The sequence below is a fragment of the Tachyglossus aculeatus genome, chromosome Y3 (genome assembly GCF_015852505.1).
Source record: "Tachyglossus aculeatus isolate mTacAcu1 chromosome Y3, mTacAcu1.pri, whole genome shotgun sequence".
NCBI lineage: Eukaryota > Metazoa > Chordata > Mammalia > Monotremata > Tachyglossidae > Tachyglossus > Tachyglossus aculeatus.
In genome coordinates, this window is record NC_052095.1 from 1546073 (window position 1) to 1569534 (window position 23462).

A 23462-nucleotide genomic window follows, 5' to 3' on the forward strand; every position below is an offset into this window, starting at 1 on the left:
GAGCGCTTTCTGTGGGCAGAGCGCTGCACTAAGCGCTTGGAAACTACAATTCATTCACTCCCTCACTCATTCATTCATTCATTCATTCATTCATTCATTTAGTCACTCATTCATTCACTCATTCACTCAATCGTATTTATTGAGTGCTTATTGCGTGCAGAACACTGGACTAAGCGCTTGGAAAGTACAATTCATTCACTCCCTCACTCATTCATTCATTCATTTAGTCACTCATTCATTCACTCATTCACTCAACCGTATTTATTGAGTGGTTATTGTGTGCAGAACACTGGACTAAGCGCTTGGAAAGTACAATTCATTCACTCACTCCTTCATTCATTCATTCATTCACTCATTCATTAATCCACTCATTCATTCATTCACTCACTCACTCATTCATTCAATCATATTTATTGAGCGCTAACTGTGTGCACAGCACTGGACTAAGCGCTTGGAAAGTACTATTCATTCACTCACTCCTTCCTTCCTTCATTCACTCACTCATTCATTCAATGGCATTTATTGAGCACTTCCTGTGTGCAGGGCACTGCACTAAGCGCTTGGGAGAAGACAATTCATCCACTCACTCATTCACTCTCTCATTCATTCATTCACCCACTCATTCATTCACTCACTCATTCATTCAATGGCATTTATTGAGCGCTTCTTGTGTGCAGGGCACTGCACTAAGCGCTTGGGAGAAAAATTCACTCATTCACGCTCTCATTCATTCCTTCAATCTCTCATTCATTCACTCACTCATTCATTAATTCATTCATTCAGTCACTCACTCATTCATCCAATGGTTCTTATTGAGCACTTACTTTGTTAAGCGCTTACTATGTGACGAGTACTGTTCTAGGCGCTGGGGGAGACACAATAATAATAATAATGGCATTTATTAAGCACTTACTATGTGCTGAGCACTGTTCTAAGCGCTAGGCGCTGGGGGAGACACAATAACAACAATAATAATAATAATAATAATGACATTTGTTAAGCACTTACTATGTGCCGAGCACTGTTCTAAGCACTAGGCGCTGGGGGAGATACTATAATAATAATAATAATAATAGCATTTGTTAAGCGCTTACTATGTGCCGAGCACTGTTCTAAGCACTGGGGGAGACACAATAATAATAACAATAATAATATTGGCATTTGTTAAGCACTTACTATGTGCCAAGCACTGTTCTAAGCTCTGCGGGAGACACAATAATAATAATGAAGATGGTATTATTATTATGTATTATTATATTATTATAAGTCCCTCCAACGAGAGGGACTTGGGGAATATTTCCGACAAGAAGGACTTGGGAAATATTTCCAACAAGAGGGATTTAGGGAATATTTCCAACGAGAGGGACTTGGGGTATATTTCCAACGAGAGGAACTTGGGAAATATTTCCAACTAAAGGGACTATGGGAATATTTCCAACGAGAAGGATACGGGGAATATTTCCAACGAGAGGGACTCAGGAAATATTTCCAACTAAAGGGACTCGGGGAATATTTCCAACGAGAAGGATACGGGGAATATTTCCAACAAAAGGGACTTGGGGAATATTTCCAACGAGAGGGACTTGGGGTATATTTCCAATGAGAGGAACTTGGGAAGTATTTTCAACTAAAGGGACTTGGGGAATATTTCCAACGAGAAGGACACGGGCAATATTTCCAACGAGAGGGACTTGGGGAATATTTCCAATGAGAGGGACTCAGGAAATATTTCCAACTAAAGGGACTAGGGGAATATTTCCAACAAGAGGGACATGGGGAATATTTCCAACGAGAGGGACTCGGGGAATATTTCCAACGACAGGGACTTGGGGTATATTTCCAACGAGAGGAACTTGGGAAGTATTTCCAACTAAAGGGACTCCGGGAATATTTCCAACGAGAAGGACATGGGGAATATTTCCAACGAGAAGGACATGGGGAATATTTCCAACTAAAGGGACTTGGGGAATATTTCCAACGAGAGGGCCTCGGGAGATATTTCCAACGAGAGGAACTTGGGGAATATTTCCAACGAGAGGGACTTGGGGAATATTTCCAACTAAAGGGACTCGGGGAATATTTCCAACTAAAGGGACCCAGGGCATATTTCCAACGAGAGGGACTCGGGGAATATTTCCAACGAGAGGGACTTGGGGAATATTTCCAACGAGAGGGACATGGGGAATATTTACAATGAGAAGGACATGGGGAATATTTCCAACTAAAGGGACTTGGGAAATATTTCCAACGAGAGGGACTCGGGAGATATTTCCAACGAGAGGTACTTGGGGAATATTTCCAACGAGAGGGACTTGGGGAATATTTCCAACTAAAGGGACTCAGGGAATATTCCCAACGAGAGGAACTTGGGAAATATTTCCAACAAGAGGGACTATTGTCTAATTGGGAAATATTTCCCAAGTGGGCACGGTGGACAGGATGGGTTACAAGTCAGTGCCTGCCAATCTCCCGACTTTCCCTTCCGCTTTATCCGCGTATCATCTTTCCTCTAAAAAAGAAAGTGGTGGGAAAAGGATGAGCCTTAGCCTTTTCTTTATTGCCAGGACATCCGTCTTTCCTGATCAAAAGCTTTGGATCAAAGCCGAGGATCAAACTCCCGCTTAAATAGAAGCAACTTGGCCAGGGGAAAATCCAAAAAGAAGGCCTTAACGGAGAAATCTGCAGGAGACATCCTTAAGTCGCCCCAATTTATTTATATGAATTGATTTCCTTAATTTCATGCCTCTGTTAATGCACTCCAACATCAATCAATCAATCGTATTTATTGAGCGGTTACTGTGTGCAGAGCTCTGTACTGAGCGCTTGGGAAGTACAAGTTGTACTAGTTTCTAGTACTTATTTCTATTAACGTCTGTCTCCCCCTCTACACTGTCTATACAATTGTATTTATTTATAAACAAATGTATTTATATATAAAAATTTATTTTTTATATAATATAATAATATATTATTATTTATATATATATAAATTTATTATATGTACTCAGTGGAAAAGAGCCCGGGCTTTGGAGTCAGAGGTCATGGGTTCAAATCCCGGCTCCGCTGCTTGTCGGCTAGGTGACTTTGGGCAACTCACTTAAATTCTCTGTGCCTCAGTTACTTCATCTGTAAAATGGGGATGAAGACTGTGAGCCCCACGTGGGACAACCTGATCACCTTGTATCCTCCCCAGCACTTATAACGGTGCTTTCCACATAGTAAGTGCTTAATAAATGCCATTATTATTATTACTATTAATATTATAATATTATCTTATTAATATCATTATTAATATTATATAATAATAATAATATGTCACTTCACTTCTCTGTGCCTCAGTTACCTCATCTGTAAAATGGGGATTAAGATTGTGAGCCCCACGAGGGACAACCTGATCACCTTGTAACCTCCCCAGCGCTTAGAACAGTGCTTGCACATAGTAAGTGCTTAATAAATGCCATTATTATTATTATTATTAAGTCACTTTACTTCTCTGTGCCTCAGTTCCCTCATCTGTCAAATGGGGATGAAGACTGTGAGCCCCACGTGGGACAACCTGATCACCTTGTAACCTCCCCAGCGCTTAGAACAGAGCTTGGCACATAGTAAGTGCTTAAAAAATGCCATTATCATTATTATTATATATTACATTCATCGTCTGTCCCTATTTGTTGCCGAATTGCACTTTCCAAGCGCTTAGTCCAGCGCTAAGCACACAGCAGGCACTCGATTCTTGCATTCATTCATTCTGTTGTATTTATTGAGCGTTTCCTGTGTGCAGAGCACTATACTAAGCGCTTGGAAAGTCAATTCGGCAACAAATCGAGGCGGCCCCTACCCAACGGTCAGCTTACTGTCTAGATGTCTCAATAAGTACGGTTGAATGAATGAATGAACGGATTTCGTGAGTGCTTACCGCACGCAAAGGCCTGTACTACGCGCTTGGGAGAGGAGGCTATAATAATAACGATGGCATTTGTTAATAATAATAATAATGATGATGACATTTGTTAAGTGCTTACTATGTGCCAAGGCACTGTTCTAAGCACTGGGGAGGTTACAAGGTGATCAGGTTGTCCCACAGTTGGGGCTCACGGTCTTAATCCCCATTTTACAGATGAGGGAACTGAGGCCCAGAGAATAATAATAATAATAATAATAATGGCATTTGTTAAGCGCTTACTATGTGCCAAGCACTGTTCTAAGCGCTGGGGAGGTTACAAGGTGATCAGGTTGTCCCACAGTTGGGGCTCACAGTCTTCATCCCCATTTTACAGATGAGGGAACTGAGGCCCAGAGAATAATAATAATAATAATGGCATTTGTTAAGTGCTTACTATGTGCCAAGCACTGTTCGAAGAGCTGGGATACTTTTAGACTGTGAGCCCACTGTCGGGTAGGGACCGTCTCTATATGTTGCCAACTTGGACTTCCCAAGCGCTTAGTACAGTGCTCTGCACACAGGAAGCACTCAATAAATACGATTGATCGATTGATTACAGGGTGATCAGGTTGTCCCCTGGGGGGCTCACGGTCTTCATCCCCATTTGACAGATGAGGAAACTGAGGCCCAGAGAAGGGAAATGACTTGTCCAAGGTCACACAGTGCCTGGGGGGAAGGCCACGTGTCTCCCCACTCCGTTACACTCTTCTCTCCCAAGTGCTCGGTCGAGTTAAGCACTCAGTACAGTGCTCTGCACACAGTAAGCGCTCAATAAATACGACTGAATGAAGGAGTGCTCTGCACGCAGTCGGCGCTCAATAAATAGCAGCGATCAGCCGACCCCTTTCTCTTCTTTTCTTGTCCTTCTCAAGCGCTCAGTACAGTGCTCTGCAGACAGTAAGCACTCAATAAATACGATTGATTGATTTTAGAGCATTTATTAAGTGCTTACTTTGCGCACACAGTTAGTGCTCAATAAATACGACTGACTGAAGGAGTGCTCTGCACGCAGTTGGCGCTCAATAAATAGCAGCAATCAGCCGACCCCTTTCTTTTCTTTTCTTGTCCTTCCCAAGCTCTCAGTACAATGCTCCGCACACAGTAAGCGCTCAATAAATATGATTGATTTTAGAGCATTTATTAAGTGTTTACTATGTGCAGAGCACTGTTCTAAGCACTTGGAAAGTCCAGTTTGATTCAGGAGAAGCAGCGGGGGTTCGGGAGTCCAAGGTCGTGAGTTCGAAACCCGCATCCGCCGTTCTGTGTGACTTTGGGGGGGTCACTTCATTTCTCTGGGCCTCAGTTGCCTCATCTGTCAAATGGGGATGAAGGCCGCGAGACCCCCGGGGGCAACCTGACGACCTTGAAATTCCCCCAGCGCTTAGAACAGTGCTTGGCACATAGTAAGCGCTTAATCAATCAATCAATCACATTTATTGAGCGCTTACTGTGTGCAGAGCACTGTACTAAGCACTTGGGAAGTACAAGCTGGCAACATAAATGCCATCATTACGATTATAACAGCGCTTGGCTTAACAAAGAAAAAATCATAATAGTATGGATGTCACCCAACCTGATGATTCATTCATTCAGTCGTACTTATTGAGCGCTGCGTGCAGACCACTGTACTAAGCGCTTCGTACAGCACAAATTATTATTCAAAGTCTTCTCCTAGACTGTGAGCCCGCTGTTGGGTAGGGACCATCTCTATGTGTTGCCGACTTGGACTTCCCAAGCGCTTAGTACAGTGGTCTGCACATAGGAAGCACTCAATAAGTACGACTGAATGAATGAATGTTGGGTAGGGACCGTCTCTAGATGTTGCCAACTTGTCCTTCCCAAGCGCTTAGTCCAGTGCTCTGCACACAGGAAGCGCTCAATAAATACGATTGATTGACTGGTATTTATTGAGCGCTTACTGTGTGCAGAGCGCTGGACTATGAACGAAGCACCTCCATCTATAATTCTATTTATTTGGATGGTATGGACGCCCGTCTAGTTGTTGCGTTGCCCGTCCGTCTTCCCCCTTCTAGACTGTGGGGAGGGATTGTCACCGAATTGGACTTTCCAAGCGCTTAGTCCAGTGCTCCGCACACAGGAAGCGCTCAGTAAATACCTGTACATACGTATATATGTGTGTATGTATTTATTACTCTATTTATTTTATTTGTATATATGTATTCTATGTGTTTTATTTGCTTTATATGCTTTGTTTTGTTGTCTGTCTCCCCCTTCTCTACTGTGAGCCCGCTGTTGGGTAAAGACCATCTCTATATGTTGCCGACTTGGACTTCCCAAGAGCTCAGTACAGTGCTCTGCACATGGTAAGCGCTCAATAAATACGACTGAATGAATAGATACGATGGAATGAATGAACGTATAAATACAATTCATTGAATGAATGAATGAATGACTTGTCGAGTAGGGATTCTCTGTTGCCGAATTGGAGTTTCCGAGCGCTTAGTACAGTGCTCCGCACACAGGAAGTGCTCAATAAATACGACGGAATGAATGAATACAACTGAATGAATGACTTGTTGGATAGAGATTGTCTCTCTCTGTTGCCAAATTGGACTTTCCGAGCGCTTAGTCCAGTGCTCCGCACACTAGAAGCGCTCAATAAATACGATGGAATGAATGAATGAATAAATACAACTGTATGAATGACTTGTTGGATAGAGATTGTCTCTATCTGTTGCCGAATTGGACTTTCCGAGCGCTTAGTCCAGTGCTCTGCACACTGGAAGCGCTCAATAAGTACCATGGAATGAACGAATGAATGTATAAATACAATTCAATGAATGAATGAATGACTTGTTGGATAGAGATTGTCTCTGTTGCCAAATTGGACTTTCCGAGCGCTTAGTCCAGTGCTCCGCACACAGGGGAAGTGCTCAATAAGTACTATGGAATGAATGAATGAATAAATACAACTGAATGAATGACTTGTCTCTATCTGTTGCCAAATTGGACTTTCCAAGCGCTTAGTCCAGTGCTCTGCACACAGGGGAAGCGCTCAATAAGTACGATGAATGAATGAATGAATGAATAAATACAACTGAATGAATGACTTGCTGGATAGAGATTGTCTCTCTCTGTTGCCAAATTGGACTTTCCAAGCACTTAGTACAGTCCTCCGCACACAGGAAGCGCTCAATAAGTACGATGGAATGAATGAATGAATAAATACAACTGAATGAATGATTTGTTGGATAGAGATTGTTTCTTATCTGTTCCCGAATTGGACTTTCCGAGCACTCAGTCCAGTGCTCTGCACACTGGAAGCGCTCAATAAATACGATGGAACGAATGAATGAATGTATAAATACAATTCAATGAATGAATGAAGGACTTGTTGGATAGAGATTGTCTCTCTTTGTTGCCAAATTGGACATTCCGAGCGCTTAGTACAGTCCTCCGCACACAGGAAGTGCTCAATAAGTACGATGGAATGAATGAATGAATGTATCAATACAATTCACTGAATGAATGAATGACTTGTCGAGTAGGGATTCTCTGTCACCGAATTGGACTGTCCAAGCGCTCAGTCTAGTGCTCTGCACACAGGAAGTGCTCAATAAGTACGATGGAACGAATGAATGAATGTATAAATACAATTCACTGAATGATTGAATGACTTGTCGAGTAGGGATTCTCTATCTGTCGCCGAATTGGACTTTCCGGGCACTCAGTCCAGTGCTCTGCACACAGGAAGCGCTCAATAAGTACCATGGAACGAATGAATGAATGTATAAATACAATTCACTGAATGAATGAATGACTTGTCGAGTAGTCTCTCTCTGTCACTGAATTGGACTGTCCAAGCACTCAGTCCAGTGCTCTGCACACAGGAAGCGCTCAAAAAGTACCATGGAACGAATGAATGAATGTATAAATACAATTCACTGAATGAATGAATGACTTGTCGAGTAGGGATTCTCTATCTGTCACCGAACTGGACTGTCCAAGTGCTCTGCACACTGGAAGCGCTCAATAAATGCGAATGGATGAAGGAATGAATGAATGCTATCTCCCCCAGCGCTTAGTACAGTGCCTGGCACTTAGTAAGCGCTTGACAAATGGCGCTAAAAAGAAAAATAAGGCGGCACAAAGCCCAAAGACGGCCCAGGGCCTACTTCAAGTCTTCGGGGCTTTTAAGGAGCCGTGGTGGGTGAGATGGTTTCAAATGTTACTGGCCTCGTTTATTTTTAACTTCCCTCGGTTTATATTTAGTTTCTCCATGATGAAGACATAGTTTAAAGAAGGATCTGTCCCCGAAGGGGGTCACCCGGCCATTCGCTCGGTCGTTGGGTCCTATTTACTGAGCGCCCGCCACGTGGGGAGTGCTGGACTGAGCGCTTAGGCGGTCCCGACCCGACGACGGGCTCAGGGGCTAGAAGGGGGAGAAACAAAACGCGGAGACGGGTGTCAAAACCGTCGGGATAAACGGAATTGTAGCTATAAAATAGAAATAATAGAATTTCCATCCGCGGAGCGGGCGCGGAAGGCGTCCCAGGATTAGAACCCAGGCCCTCAGACTCCCAGCCCCGGCCGTTGTCCACTAGGCCGCCCTGCTTCTCTAAGAGAAGTGACTCGTCCAAGGTCACACAGCAGACAAAGGGCAGGGCCAGAATTAGAACCCATGACCTCTAATTCCCAGGCCTGGGCTCTTTCCGCTGCTGTTTCTCTAAGAGAAGGGAAGTGACTAGTCCAAGGTCACACAGCAAAGGACGGAGTCAGGATTAGAACCCAGGGCCCTCTAGCTCCCAGGACTGGGCTCTCTCCGCTGCTGTTTCTCTAAGAGAAGGGAAGTGACTAGTCCAAGGTCACACAGCAAAGGACGGACTCAGGATTAGAACCCAGGGCCCTCTAGCTCCCAGGACCGGGCTCTTTCCGGTGCTGTTTCTCTAAGAGAAGGGAAGTGACTTCTCCAAGGTCACACAGCAGACAAAGGACGGAGCCAGGTTTAGAACCCAGGACCCCTAACTCCAAGGACTAGACTCTTTCTGCTGCTGCTTTTCTAAGAGAAGGGAAGTGACTCGTCCAAGGTCACACAGCAGACAAAGGATGGAGCCAGGATTAGAACCCAGGGCCCTCTAACATCCAGGACCGGGCTCTTTCTGCTGCTGTTTTTCTAAGAGAAGGGAAGTGACTCGTCCAAGGTCACACAGCAGCAGACAAAGGACGGAGGCAGGATTAGAACCCAGGCCCTTGGACTCCCAGCCCGACCGTTTTCCGCTAGGCCGCCCTGCTTCACTAACAGAAGAGAAGTGACTCATCCAAGGTCACACAGCAGACAGAGGGCGGAGCCAGGATTAGAACCCAGGACCTCTAACTCCCAGGACCGGGCTCTTTCTGCTGCTGTTTCTCTAAGAGAAGGGAAGTGACTCATCCAAGGTCACACAGCAGCAGACAAACGGCGGAGGCAGGATTAGAACCCAGGCCCTCGGACTCCCAGCCCCGGCCGTTTTCCGCTAGGCTGCCCTGCTTCTCTAAGAGAAGGGAAGTGACTAGTCTGAGGTCACACAACAGCAGACAAAGGACAGAGTCAGGATTAGAACCCAGGGCCCTCTAGCTCCCAGGACCAGGCTCTTTCCGCTGCAGTTTCTCTAAGAGAAGGAAAGTGACTCGTCCAAGGTCACACAGCAGACAGAGGGCGGAGCCGGGATTAGAACCCATGACCTCTAACTCCCAGGACCAGGCTCTTTCCGCTGCTGTTTCTCTAAGAGAAGGGAAGTGACTCGTCCAAGGTCACACAGCGGCAGACAAAGGGCAGAGGCAGGGTTAGAACCCAGGCCCTCGGACTCCCAGCCCTGGCCATTGTCCGCTAGGTCACCCTGCTTCTCTAAGGGAAGGGAAGTGACTCGTCCAAGGTCACACAGCAGACAAGGGGCGGAGCAGGATTAGAACCCAGCTCCTCTGACTCCCAGCCCCGGGCTCTAACTACTAGACTGCCCTGCTTCTCTAAGAGAAGTGACTTTTCATTCATTCACTTATTCGTTCATTCCATCGTATTTACTGAGCGCTTACTGGGTGCATTCCTTCATTCCATCGTATTTATTGAGTACTTACTGGGTGCATTCATTCATTCATTCCATCGTATTTATTGAGTGCTTACTGGGTGCATTCATTCATTCCATCGTATTTATTGAGCGCTTACTGGGTGCAGTCATTCATTCCATCGTATGTATTGAGCGCTTACTGGGTGTATTTATTCATTCATTCAATCACATTTATTGAGCGCTTACTGGGTGCATTCATTCATTCATTCCATCGTATTTATTGAGCGCTTACTGGGTGCATTTATTCATTCATTCCATCGTATTTATTGAGCGCATACTGGGTGCATTCATTCATTCATTCCATCGTATGTATTGAGCACTTACTGGGTGCATTCATTCATTCATTCCATCATATTTATTGGGCACTTACTGGGTGCATTAATTCATTCCATCGTATTTATTGAGTGCTTACTGAGTGCATTCATTCATTCATTCCATCGTATGTATTGAGTGCTTACTGGGTGCATTCATTCATTCATTCCATCGTATTTATTGAGCAGTTACTGGGTGCATTCATTCATTCAATCATAAGTATTGAGCACTGACTGGGTGCATTCATTCATTCCATCGTATGTATTGAGAGCTTACTAGGTGCATTCATTCATTCTATTGTATGTATTGAGCACTTACCGGGTGTATTTATTCATTCATTCAATCATATTTATTGAGCGCTTACTGGGTGCATTCATTCATTCATTCCATCGTATTTACTGAGCGCTGACTGGGTGCATTTATTCATTCATTCCATCGTATTTATTGAGCGCTTACTGGGTGCATTCATTCATTCATTCCATCGTATTTATTGAGCACTTACTGGGTGCATTCATTCATTCATTCCATCGTATGTATTGAGCGCTGACTGGGTGCATTCATTCATTCCATCGTATGTATTGAGCGCTTACTGGGTGCATTCATTCAGTTATTCCATCGTATTTATTGAGCGCTTACTGGGTGCATTCATTTATTCATTCCATCATATTTATTGAGCATTTACTGGGTGCATTCATTCATTCATTCCATCATATGTATTGAGCGCTGACGGTGCATTCATTCATTCCATCGTATGAATTGAGTGCTTACTGGGTGTATTTATTCATTCATTCCATCATATTTATTGAGCACTTACGAGGTGCATTCATTCATTCCATCGTATTTATTGAGCGCTTACTGGGTGCATTATCATTCATTCATTCCATCGTATTTATTGAGCACTTACTGGGTGCATTTATTCATTCATTCCATCGTATGTGTTGAGCGCTTACTGTGTGTATTCATTCATTCCATCATATTTATTGAGCGCTTACTGGATGCATTCATTCATTCCATCGTATGTACTGAGCACTTACTGGTGCATTCATTCATTCCACCGTATTTACTGAGCGCTTACTGGGTGCATTCATTCATTCATTCCATCGTATTTATTGAGCGCTTACTGGGTGTATTCATTCATTCCATTGTATTTATTGAGCGCTTATTGGGTGCATTCATTCATTCATTCCATCATCTTTATTGAGAGCTTACTGGATGCATTCATTCATTAATTCCATCGTATTTATTGAGCGCTTACGGTGTGCAGAGCACTGGACTAAGCGCTTGGGAAGTACAAGTTGGCAACATGTAGAGACGGTCCCGACCCAACAAGGGGCTCACAGTCTAGAAGCAGCGTGGCTCAGTGGAAAGAGCCCGGGCTTTGGAGTCCGAGGTCCTGGGTTTGAACCCCGGCTCCGCCAATTGTCAGCTGGGTGACTTTGGGCAGGTCACTTCACTTTTCTGGGCCTCAGTTCCCTCATCTGTCAAATGGGGATGAAGACTGTGAGCCACCCCTTGGGACAACCTGATCACCTTGTAACCCCCTCAGTGCTTAGAACAGTGCTTGGCACATAGTAAGTGCTTTATTTATAAATGCCATTATTATTATTATGGGGATGAAGACTGGGAGCCCCCCGTGGGACAACCTGATCACCTTGAAACCTCCTCAGCGCTTAGAACACTGCTTGGCACATAGTAAGCGCTTTATAAATATTATTATTATTATTATTATTATTATTATTATTATTATTATTATTATTATGGGGATGAAAACTGTGAGCCCCCCGGGGGACAACCTGATCACCTTGTAACCTCCCCAGCGCTTACAACAGTGCTTGGCACACAGTAAGCGCTTAACAAATGTCATTATTATTATTATTTTTATTATTATGGGGATGAAGACTGTGAGCCCCACCTGGGACAAGCTGATCACCTTGTAACCTCCCCAGCGCTTAGAACAGTGCTTGGCACATAGTAAGCGCTTAATAAATGCCATCATTATTATTATGGGATCAATCAATTAATCAATCGTATTTATTGAGCGCTTACTGTGTGCAGAGCACTGGACTAAGCGCTTGGGAAGTCCAAGTTGGCAACATATAGGGACGGTCCCTACCCGACAGTGGGCTCACAGGCTAGAAGGGCGCTTAGGACAGTGCTCCCCCTCCTCCGCCTCCCCATCCCCCCCGCCTTACCTCCTTCCCCTCCCCACAGCACCTGTATATATGGATATATGTTTGTACAGATTTATTACTCTATTTATTTATTTTACTTGTACCTATTTATTCTATTTATTTTATTTTGTTAATATGTTTTGTTTTATTGTCGGTCTCCCCCTTCTAGACTGTGAGCCCGCTGTTGGGTAGGGACCGTCTCTAGATGTTGCCAAATTGGACTTCCCAAGCGCTTAGTACAGTGCTCTGCACCCTGTAAGTACTCAATAAATACAACAGTGAATGAATGAATGCTTGGCACAGAGTATCGATTGACTGACTGATTGACTGAATGCTTGGTACATAGTAGGCACTTAATCAACGCCATCATCACTATTATTATTAAAATAAACAGAAGAGTAAATACGTACAATAGGCTCAATAAATACGATCGAATGGATGAATGAATGCTTGGCACAGAGTATTGATTGACTGACTGATTGATTGAATGCTTGGCACATAGTAGGCGCTTAATCAATGCCATCATCACTATCATTATTAAAATAAACAGAAGAGTAAATACGTACAACAGGCTCAATAAATACAATCGAATGAATGAATGCTTGGCACATAGTATTGATTGATTGACTGATTGATTGAATGCTGATTGATTGAATGCTTGGCACATAGTAGGAGCTTAATCAATGCCACCAAACTACGACAATGAATGAATGAATGCTTGGCACACAGCAGGCACGTAATCAACACCATCATCGCTATCATTATTGAAATAAACAGAAGAGTAAATCCGTACAATAGGCTCAATAAATACGATTGAATGAATGAATGAATGCTTGGCACAGAGTATTGATTGACTGACTGATTGACTGAATGCTTGGCACATAGTAGGCACTTAATCAACACCATCATCACTATCATTATTAAAATAAACAGAAGAGTAAATACGTACAATAGGCTCAATAAATGCGATAGAGTGGATGAATGAATGCTTGGCACATAGTATCGACTGATTGACTGATTGAATGCTGACTGAATGCTTGGCACATAGTAGGCGCTTAATCAATGCCATCAAAATATGACAATGAATGAATGAATGCTTGGCACACAGCAGGCGCTTAATCAACGCCATCATCACTGTTATTATTAAAATAAACAGAAGAGTCAATCCGTACAATAGGCTCAATAAATACGATCGAATGAATGAATGAATGCTTGGCACAGAGTATCGATTGATTGACTGATTAATTGAATGCTGGGCACATAGTAGGCACTTAATCAATGCCATCAAAATGCAACAATGAATGAATGAATGTTTGGCACATAGGCGCTTAATCAACGCCATCATCACTATTACTATTAAAATAAACAGAAGAGCAAATACGTACAATAGGCTGAATAAATACAATCGAATGGATGAATGAATGCTTGGCACACAGTACTGATTGACTGACTGATTGAATGCTTGGCACATAGCAGGCGCTTAATCAATGTCATCATCACTATTATTATTAAAATAAACAGAAGAGTAAATACGTACAATAGGCTCAATAAATACGATTGAATGGATGATTGAATGCTTGGCACAAAGTATCGATTGATTGACTGATTGATTGAATGCTGACTGATTGAATGCTTGGCACATAGTAGGCGCTTAATCAATGCCATCAAAATACGACAATGAATGAATGAATGCTTGGCACATAGCAGGCGCTTAATCAACGCCATCATCACTGTCATTATTAAAATAAACTGAAGAGTAAATCCGTGCAATAGGCTCAGTAAATACGATCGAATGAGTGAATGAATGCTTGGCACAGAGTATTGATTGATTGACTGATTGACTGAATGCTTGGCACATAGTAGGCGCTTAGTCAATGCCATCATCACTATTATTATTAAAATAAACAGAAGAGTAAATATGTACAATAGGCTCAATAAATACAATCGAATGGATGAATGAATGCTTGGCACAGAGTATCGATTGATTGACTGACTGATTGAATGCTTGGCACATAGCAGGCGCTTAGTCAACGCCATCATCACTATCATTCTTAAAATAAACAGAAGAGTAAATACGTACAATAGGCTCAATAAATACTATCGAATGAATGAATGAATGCTTGGCACAGAGTATTGATTGATTGACTGATTGACTGACTGACTGAATGCTTGGCACATAGTAGGCGCTTAATCAACGCCATCATCACTATTATTATTAAAATAAACAGAAGAGTAAATCCGTACAATAGGCTCAATAAATACGATTGAATGGATGAATGAATGCTTGGCACAGAGTATTGATTGACTGATTGAATGCTTAGCGCATAGTAGGTGCTCAATCAATGCCATCAAAATACGACAATGAATGAATGAGTGCTTGGCACATAGCAGGCGCTTAATCAACACCATCATCACTATTATTATTAAAATAAACAGAAGAGTAAATCCGCATAATAGGCTCAATAAATACGATCAAATGAAAGAATGAATGCTTGGCACAGAGTATCGATTGATTGACTGATTAACTGAATGCTGGGCACAAAGTAGGCGCTTAATAAATGCCATCATCACTATTATTATTAAAATAAACAGAAGAGTAAATACGTACAATAGGCTCAATAAATACGATTGAATGGATGAATGAATGCTTGGCACAGAGTATCGACTGACTGACTGATTGACTGAATGCTGATTGATTGAATGCTTGGCACATAGTAGGCGCTTAATCAAGGCCATCAAAATACGACAATGAATGAATGAATGCTTGGCACATAGCAGGCGCTTAATCAACGCCATCATCGCTATTATTATTAAAATAAACAAGAGTAAATACGTACAATAGGCTCAATAAATACGATCGAATGGATGAATGAATGCTTGGCACAGAGTATCGATTGATTGACTGATTGACTGAATGCTGATTGATTGAATGCTTGGCACATAGTAGGCGCTTAATCAATGCCATCAAAATATGACAATGAATGAATGAATGCTTGGCACACAGTAGGCGCTTAATCAACGCCATCATCACTATTATTATTAAAATAAACAGAAGAGTAAATACGTACAATAGGGTCAATAAATACGATCAAATGAATGAATGAATGCTTGGCACAGAGGATTGATTGATTGATTGATTGAATGCTTGGCGCACAGTAGGCGCTTAATCAATGCCATCAAAATACGACAATGAATGAATGAATGCTTGGCACATAGCAGGCGCTTAATCACCGCCATCATCACTATTATTATGAAAATAAACAGAAGAGTCAATCCGTACAATAGGCTCAATAAATACGATCGAATGAATGGATGAATGCTTGGCACAGAGTAAGCGCTTAATCAGCGCCGTCATCATTATTATCGTTGAAATAAATGGAATAGTGAATACGTACAATATGCTCAATTGATACGATTGAATGAAAGAACGAAGGATTGTGGAATATGCTCAACTGATGCGATTGAACGAAAGAATGAAGGATTGTGGAGGGAAGAGGGAGAAACGGAGAGAGACGGAAGTGGGAAGGCCTGGCGATCGATGGGATGGGCTCCCTACGGGAATCTGATGCCCATTAGTTGGACGACGGGGTTAGGATTGGATGTCGGAGGGGGCAGACGGGCTCCTGTCGATTAAAAAAATCAATCCCGAGTCAGCGGGGCCGCGGGGGAGATGCCACCCGAGAAAGAATAACTCGGGAATCAATAACGAGGAGCCTCTTAATGGAGGCCAAAGCCGCCGTCGGGATTTCTTGTTTTATAGCCGCCTCCGTCGCGCTCCGGACTGCCAGCTCGGCGTGGGAAGGGAAGGCGTCGTGGATGTCCCTGTCCCGAGTGCTCAGTACAGTGCCCCGCACGTGGTGGGGGCGCGATAAGGCGCTTGGGGAAGCGGCGGGGCCTAGTGGGAAGAGCCCGGGCCTGGGCTTTGGGATTTTGTTGCTTGGTTGGTTGGGCGGGGATTGTCTCTGTCTGTTGCCCAGTTGGACTTCCCAAGCGCTTAGTACAGTGCTCTGCACACCGGAAGCGCTCAATAAATACGATTGAATGAATGAATGAATGAACAGGAAGCGCTCAATAAATACAATTGAATGAATGAGTGAATGAATGCACTTCCCAAGTGCTTAGTACAGTGCTCTGCACACAGGAAGTGCTCAATGAATACGATGGAATAAATGAATGAATGTACTTCCCAAACACTTAATACAGTGCTCTGCACACCAGAAACGCTCAATAAATACGATTGAATGAATGAATGTACTTCCCAAGCGCTTAGTACAGTGCTCTGCACACCGGAAGCGCTCAATAAATACGATTGAATGAATGAATGAATGTATTTCCCAAGCGCTTAGTACAGTGCTCTGCATACAGGAAGCGCTCAATAAATACGATTGAATGAATGACTGAATGTATTTCCCAAGAGCTTAGTACAGTGGTCTGCACACAGGAAGTGCTCAATAAATACGATTGAATGAATGACAATGTACTTCCCAAGCGCTTATTACAGTGCTCTGCACACAGGAAGTGCTCAATAAATATGAATGAATGAATGAATGTACTTCCCAAACGCTTAATATAGTACTCTGCACACCAGAAGCGCTCAATAAATACGATTGAATGAATGAATGTACCTCCAAAGCACTTAGTCCAGTGCTCTGCACCCAGGAAGTGCTCAATAAATACAGTTGAATGAATGAATGAGTGAATGTACTTCCCAAGCGCTTAGTCCAGTGCTCTGCATACCAGAAGCACTCAATAAATATGACTGACTGAATGAATGTACTTCCCAAGAGCTTAGTACAGTGCTCTGCACACTGGAAGCACTCAATAAATACGAAGGAATGAGTGAATGAATGAATGTACTTACCAAGCGCTTAGTCCAGTGCTCTGCACACCGGAAGCGCTCAATAAATATGATTGAATGAATGAATGGGACTCAGACCCAGGTGGTAATCGGCTGCCCGTCTGCTGGGTGACCTTGGGCGAGTCATTTCACTTCTCTGGCCCTGAGTTCACTCCTATGGAAAATGGGGAGTCTGGGAGGTCATGTGGCATTCATTCATTCATTCAGTCATATTTACTGAGCGCTGTGTGCAGAGCACTGGATTAAGCACTTGTTCATTCATTCATTCAATGGTATTTATTGAGCGCTTACTGTGTGCAGAGCACTGGACTAAACGCTTATTCATTCATTCATTCATATTTATAGAGCGCTTACCGTGTGCAGAGCACTGGACTAATCACTTGTTCATTCATTCATTCAATCGTATTGAGCGCTTACGGTGTGCAGAGCACTAGATTAAGCTCCTGTTCATTCATTCATCCAATCAATCGTATTTATTGAACACTTACTGTGTGCAAAGCACTGGACTAAGTGCTTGTTCATTCATTCATTAAACCGCATTTACTGAGCGCTTACTATGTGCAGAGCACTGGACTAAGCACTTGTTCATTCATTTATTCATTCATTTGTATTTATAGAGCGCTTACTGCGTGCAGAGCACTGGACTAAGCGCTTGTTCATTCATTCATTCATTCATTCATTCGTATTTATAGAGCGCTTACTGTGTGCAGAGCACTGGACTAACCACTTGTTCATTCATTCATTCAATGGTATTTACTGAGCGCTTACTGTGTGCAGAGCACTTAAGCGCTTGTTCATTCATTCATTCATTCATTCATTCATTCGTATTTATAGAGCGCTTACTGTGTGCAGAGCACTGGACTAATCACTTGTTCATTCATTCATTCAATCGTATTGAGCGCTTACGGTGTGCAGATCACTAGATTAAGTGCCTGTTCATTCATTCATTCAATCGTATTTATTGAGCATTTACTGTGTGCAAAGCACTGGACTAAGCACTTGTTCATTCATTCATTCATTAAACTGCATTTACTGAGCGCTTACTGTGTGCAGAGCACTGGACTAAGCGCTTGTTCATTCATTCATTCGTATTTATAGGGCGCTTATTGCGTGCAGAGCACTGGACTAAGCGCTTGTTCATTCATTCATTTGCATTTATTGAGTGCTTACTGTGGGCAGAGCACCAGACTAAGTGCTTGTTCATTCATTCATTTGCATTTATTGAGCTCTTACTGAGGGCAGAACACTGGACTAAGCGCTTGTTCATTCATTCATTCAATCGTAATGAGCGCTTACTGTGTGCAGAGTACTGAACTAAGCGCTTGTTCATTCATTCATTCATTCATTAAACCACATTTACTGAGCGCTTACTATGTGCAGAGCACTGGACTAAGCACTTGTTCATTCATTCATTCATTCATTCGTATTTATAGAGAGCTTACTGCATGTAGAGCACTGGACTAAGCGCTTTATTCATTCATTTGCATTTATTGAGCGCTTACTGTGGGCAGAGCACTGGACTAAGCGCTTGTTCATTCATTCATCTGCATTTATTGAGCTCTTACTGAGGGCAGAGCACTGGACTAAGCGCTTTTTCATTCATTCATTTGTATTTATTAAGCGCTTGCTGTGTGCAGAGTACTGAACTAAGTGCTTGTTCATTCATTCATTCATTCATTCAACCATATTTACTGAGCACTTACTGTGTGCAGAGCCCTGGACTAAGCGCTTGTTCATTCACTCATTCAACCATATTTCTTGAGCGCTTACTGTGTGCAGAGCACTGGACTAAGCGCTTGTTCATTCATTCATTAAACTGTATTTACTGAGTGCTTACTGTGTGCAGAGCACTGGACTATGCACTTGTTCATTCATTCATTCATTCGTATTTATGGAACACTTACTGCATGCAGAGCACTGGACTAAGCGCTTGTTCATTCATTCATTCATTGTCGCATTCCTTGAGCGCTTACTGTGTGCAGAGCACTGGGCTAAGCGTTTGTTCATTCATTCAATCATTCATTCATTCAATCGTATTTATTGAGCGCTTCCTGTGTGCAGAGCACTGTACTAAGCGCTTGGGAAGTCCAAGTTGGCAACATCTAGAGACGGTCCCTACCCAACAGTGGGCTGGCACATAGTAAGCACTTAATAGATGCCACGCAGAGAGAAGAAGCAAGGGAGGAGCGGGGAGGTGCTCACCTCGGGGAGTCCAGGACAGTCCAGCCACGTCTGGACGATGCTTTCCACCGACAGCCCGAGCCTGAAACGCAACAACCCTGCTAGGCCCGAAGCCTGGCTTAATGGGAAAAGCCCGGGTTTGGGGGGGGGGGGGGGGGGGGAGTCAGAGGTCCTGGGTTCGAATCCTGACTCCGCCCCTGGTCCGCTGTGTGACTTTGGGGAAGCCACTTCCCTTCTCTGGGCCTCAGTTCCCTCATCTGTCAAATGGGGATGAAGACCGGGAGCCCCACGAGGGACAACCTAATTTCCTTGTATCTCCCCCAGCACTTAGAACAGTGCTCGGCACATAGTAAGCACTTAACAAATGCTATTATTATTATTATTATTATTATTATTACTATTATTTGGGCAGGTCACTTCACTTCTCTGGGCCTCAGTTCCCTCATCTATCAAATGGGGATGAAGACTGGGATCCCAATGAGGGACAACCTGATTTCCTTGTATCCCCCCCAGCGCTCAGAACAGTGCTCGGCACATAGTAAGCACTTAACAAATGCTATTATTATTATTATTATTATTATTATTATTATTATTATTATTATTATTATTATTATTATTATTGCAAGTCACTTCACTTCTCTGGGCCTCAGTTACCTCCATCTGGAAAATGGGGATGAAGACTGTGAGCCCCACGAGGGACAACCTGATTTCCTTGTATCTCCCCCAGTGCTTAGAACAGTGCTCGGCACATAGTAAGCACTTAACAAATGCTATTATTATTATTATTTGGGCAAGTCAATTTAATTCTCTGGGCCTCAGTAACCTCCATCTGGAAAATGGGGATGAAGACCGTGAGCCCCCCGTGGGACAATCTGATCCCGTGGTAACCCCCGCAGCGCTTAGAACAGTGCCTGGCACATAGTAAGCGTTTAACAATAATAATAATAATGATGATAATGGCATTTGTTAAGCGCTTACTATGTGCCAAGCACTGTTCTAAGCGCGGAGGAGTTTACAAGGGGATGAGGTTGTCTGCCGGGGGGCTCCCAGTCTTCATCCCCATTTGACAGATGAGGGAACTGAGGCCCAGAAAAGTGAAGTGACTTGCCCGAGGTCACACAGCTGAAAAGTGGTGGAGCCCCCGGGGGACAACCTGTATATCTTGTATCTCCCCCAGTGCTTAGAACAGTGCTTGGCACGTAGTAAGTGCTTAACAAATACCAAAATTATTATTATTAGTAGTAGTAGTAAGCACTTAACAAGAGAAGCAGCGTGGCTCAGTGGAAAGAGCCCGGGCTTTGGAGTCAGAGGCCCTGGGTTCGAATCCCGGCTCCGCCACTTGTCAGCAGGGTGACTTTGGGCAAGTCACTTCACTTCTCTGGATCTCAGTGACCTCATCTGGAAAATGTGGATGAAGACTGGGAGTTGTCCCACAACCCGGTGGGACAACCTGATCACTTTGTAACCTCCCCAGCGCTTAGAACAGTGCTTGGCACGTAGTAAGCGCTTAGTAAATGCCATTAAAAAGACAAATACCAACATTATTATTATTAATAATAATAATATATTATTATATTATTATTATGGTTCAGTGGAAAGAGCCTGGGCTTGGGAGTCAGAGGTCGTGGGTTTGAATCCCGGCTCCCCCAAGTGTCTTCTGTGTGACCTCGGGCCAGTCACTTCACTTCTCTGAGCCTCAGTTCCCTCATCTGGAAAATGGGGATGAAGACTGGGAGCCCCACCTGGGACAACGTGATCACCCTGTATCCCTCCCAGCGCTTAGAACAGTGCTTGGCACATAGTAAGCGCTTAGCAAATGCCATCATTATTATTATATGCATATTATATAATATACATATAATAATATATATGTTGCCAACTTGTACTTCCCAAGTGCTTAATACAGTGCTGTGCACACAGTAAGCGCTCAATAAATATGATTGAATGAATGAATGAATAATGGCATTTGTTAAGCGCTTACTCTGTGCAAAGCACTGTTCTAAGAGCTGAGTCTCCCGGCTTGGAGACGAGTTGCTTCCCAGCGCTTAGTACAGTGCTCTGCATCCAGTAGGAGCTCAATAAATACGACTGATTGATTCCAATCGCTCTCCCATCCCGCTCCGCCTTCCGGATGGCCTACCTTCTTCTGTCTTCCGGCACTTTCTCAAGGAGCATCTGGAGAAAGTCCTGGAGGAGAGATGCAGCAGATAATAATAACCATAAAGATCATTATTATATTAATACATAATAATATCATATTATAATTAGTTATGATTTTATCGTATCAATTATTATATTGTGTTAATGATTAATCGTAATGATACGATGATGATGATAATACTAATAGTGCCTCATATATTAATACATAATACTCATATTATAATCAGTTATAATTTTATCATATCAATTATTACATTGTATTAATGATTAATCGTAATGATATGATGATGATGATCATGATAACAGTACCTCATATATTAATATATAATACTATTATTATATTGTAATCAGTTATAATTTTATCATATCAATTATTATATTGTATTGGTGATTAATCGTAATGATATGATGATAATAATAGTGCCTCATATATTAATACATAATACTCTTATTATATTATAATCAGTTATAATTTGATCATATTATTACTACGCGCCAAGCCCTGTTCTGGATGATAATAATGGCATTTGTTCATTCATTCATTCATTCATTCAATCGTATTTATTGAGCGCTTCCTGTGTGCAGAGCACTGGACTAAGCGCTTGGGAAGTACAAGTTGGCCACATATAGAGATGGTCCCTACCCAACAGCGGGTTCACAGTCTAGATTTGTTAAGCGCTTACTCTGTGCCAAGCACTGTTCTAAGCGTTGGGGAGATACAAGGTGATGGGGTTGTCCCCCGGGGGGCTCACAATCTTCACCCCCATTTTAAAGAGGAGGAAACTGAGGCCCAGAGAATAATAATAATAATGATACTGGCATTTATTAAGCACTTACTATGCACCAAGCACTGTTCTAAGCGCCGAAGGGGATACAAGGTGATGAGGTTGTCCCCAGGGGGGCTCACAGTCTTCATCCCCATTTGACAGAGGAGGGAACTGGGGCTCAGAGAAGTGAATTGACTTGCCCAAGGTCACACAGCAGACATGTGGCGGAGCCAGGATTCGAACCCACGACCTCTGACTCCCAAGCCCGGGCTCTTTCCACTGAGCCACACTGCTTCCAAATATATCAGTATTATATTTATTATATTATATTATATTATATTATATTAATTATATTATATTATATTGCATTGTATTATATATTATATTATATTATATCATATCATATATTATATCATATTACATTATATTACATTATGATCACATATTATATATTAGACATATAATCATATATGATTATGTAATATAATAATATAATATTAAAAATAATAATATAATATTATATATTAGATATATTGTATATTACATAATAATGATGGTACTTGATAAGTGCTTACTATGTGCCAAGCACTGTTCTAAGCGCTGGGAGGGATACAAGGTGATGAGGTTGTCCCTCGGGGGGGCTCCCAGTCTTCATCCCCATTTTCCAGATGAGGGAACTGAGGCCCAGAGACTAATAACAATGGTATTTGCTAAGCGCTTACTATGTGCCAAGCACTGTTCTAAGTGCTGGGGAGGTTACAAGGTGATGAGTTTGTCCCCCGGGGGGCTCCCAGTCTTCATCCCCATTTGACAGATGAGGGAACTGAGGCCAGAGAAGTGAAGTGGCTTGTCCAAAGTCACACAGTGGACAAGGGGCGGAGCCAGGATTAGAACCCAGGACCTCCGAATCCCAAGCCCGGGCTCTTTCCACTGAGCCACGCTGCTTCCCGTGACTTACATGTTGGCCGGGGCGATGTGGGCCCAGGAAGAATCAATCAATCGTATTTA

At 42.8% G+C, this 23462-nt stretch overlaps 1 protein-coding gene across 1 annotated transcript in view; it reads right to left on the reverse strand.

Annotated features, from left to right (window-relative positions):
• Positions 1 to 23462, reverse strand: part of LOC119946712 (aminopeptidase O (putative)) — a 142612-nt gene that overhangs the window by 59158 nt on the left and 59992 nt on the right. The window contains exons 10-11 of the mRNA XM_038768126.1: positions 21668 to 21714; positions 19549 to 19609 (exon numbers count right to left, since the gene is read on the reverse strand). Of these exons, the coding sequence (XP_038624054.1) occupies positions 19549 to 19609; positions 21668 to 21714 (108 nt within the window). The remainder of the gene's footprint in view (positions 1 to 19548; positions 19610 to 21667; positions 21715 to 23462) is intronic.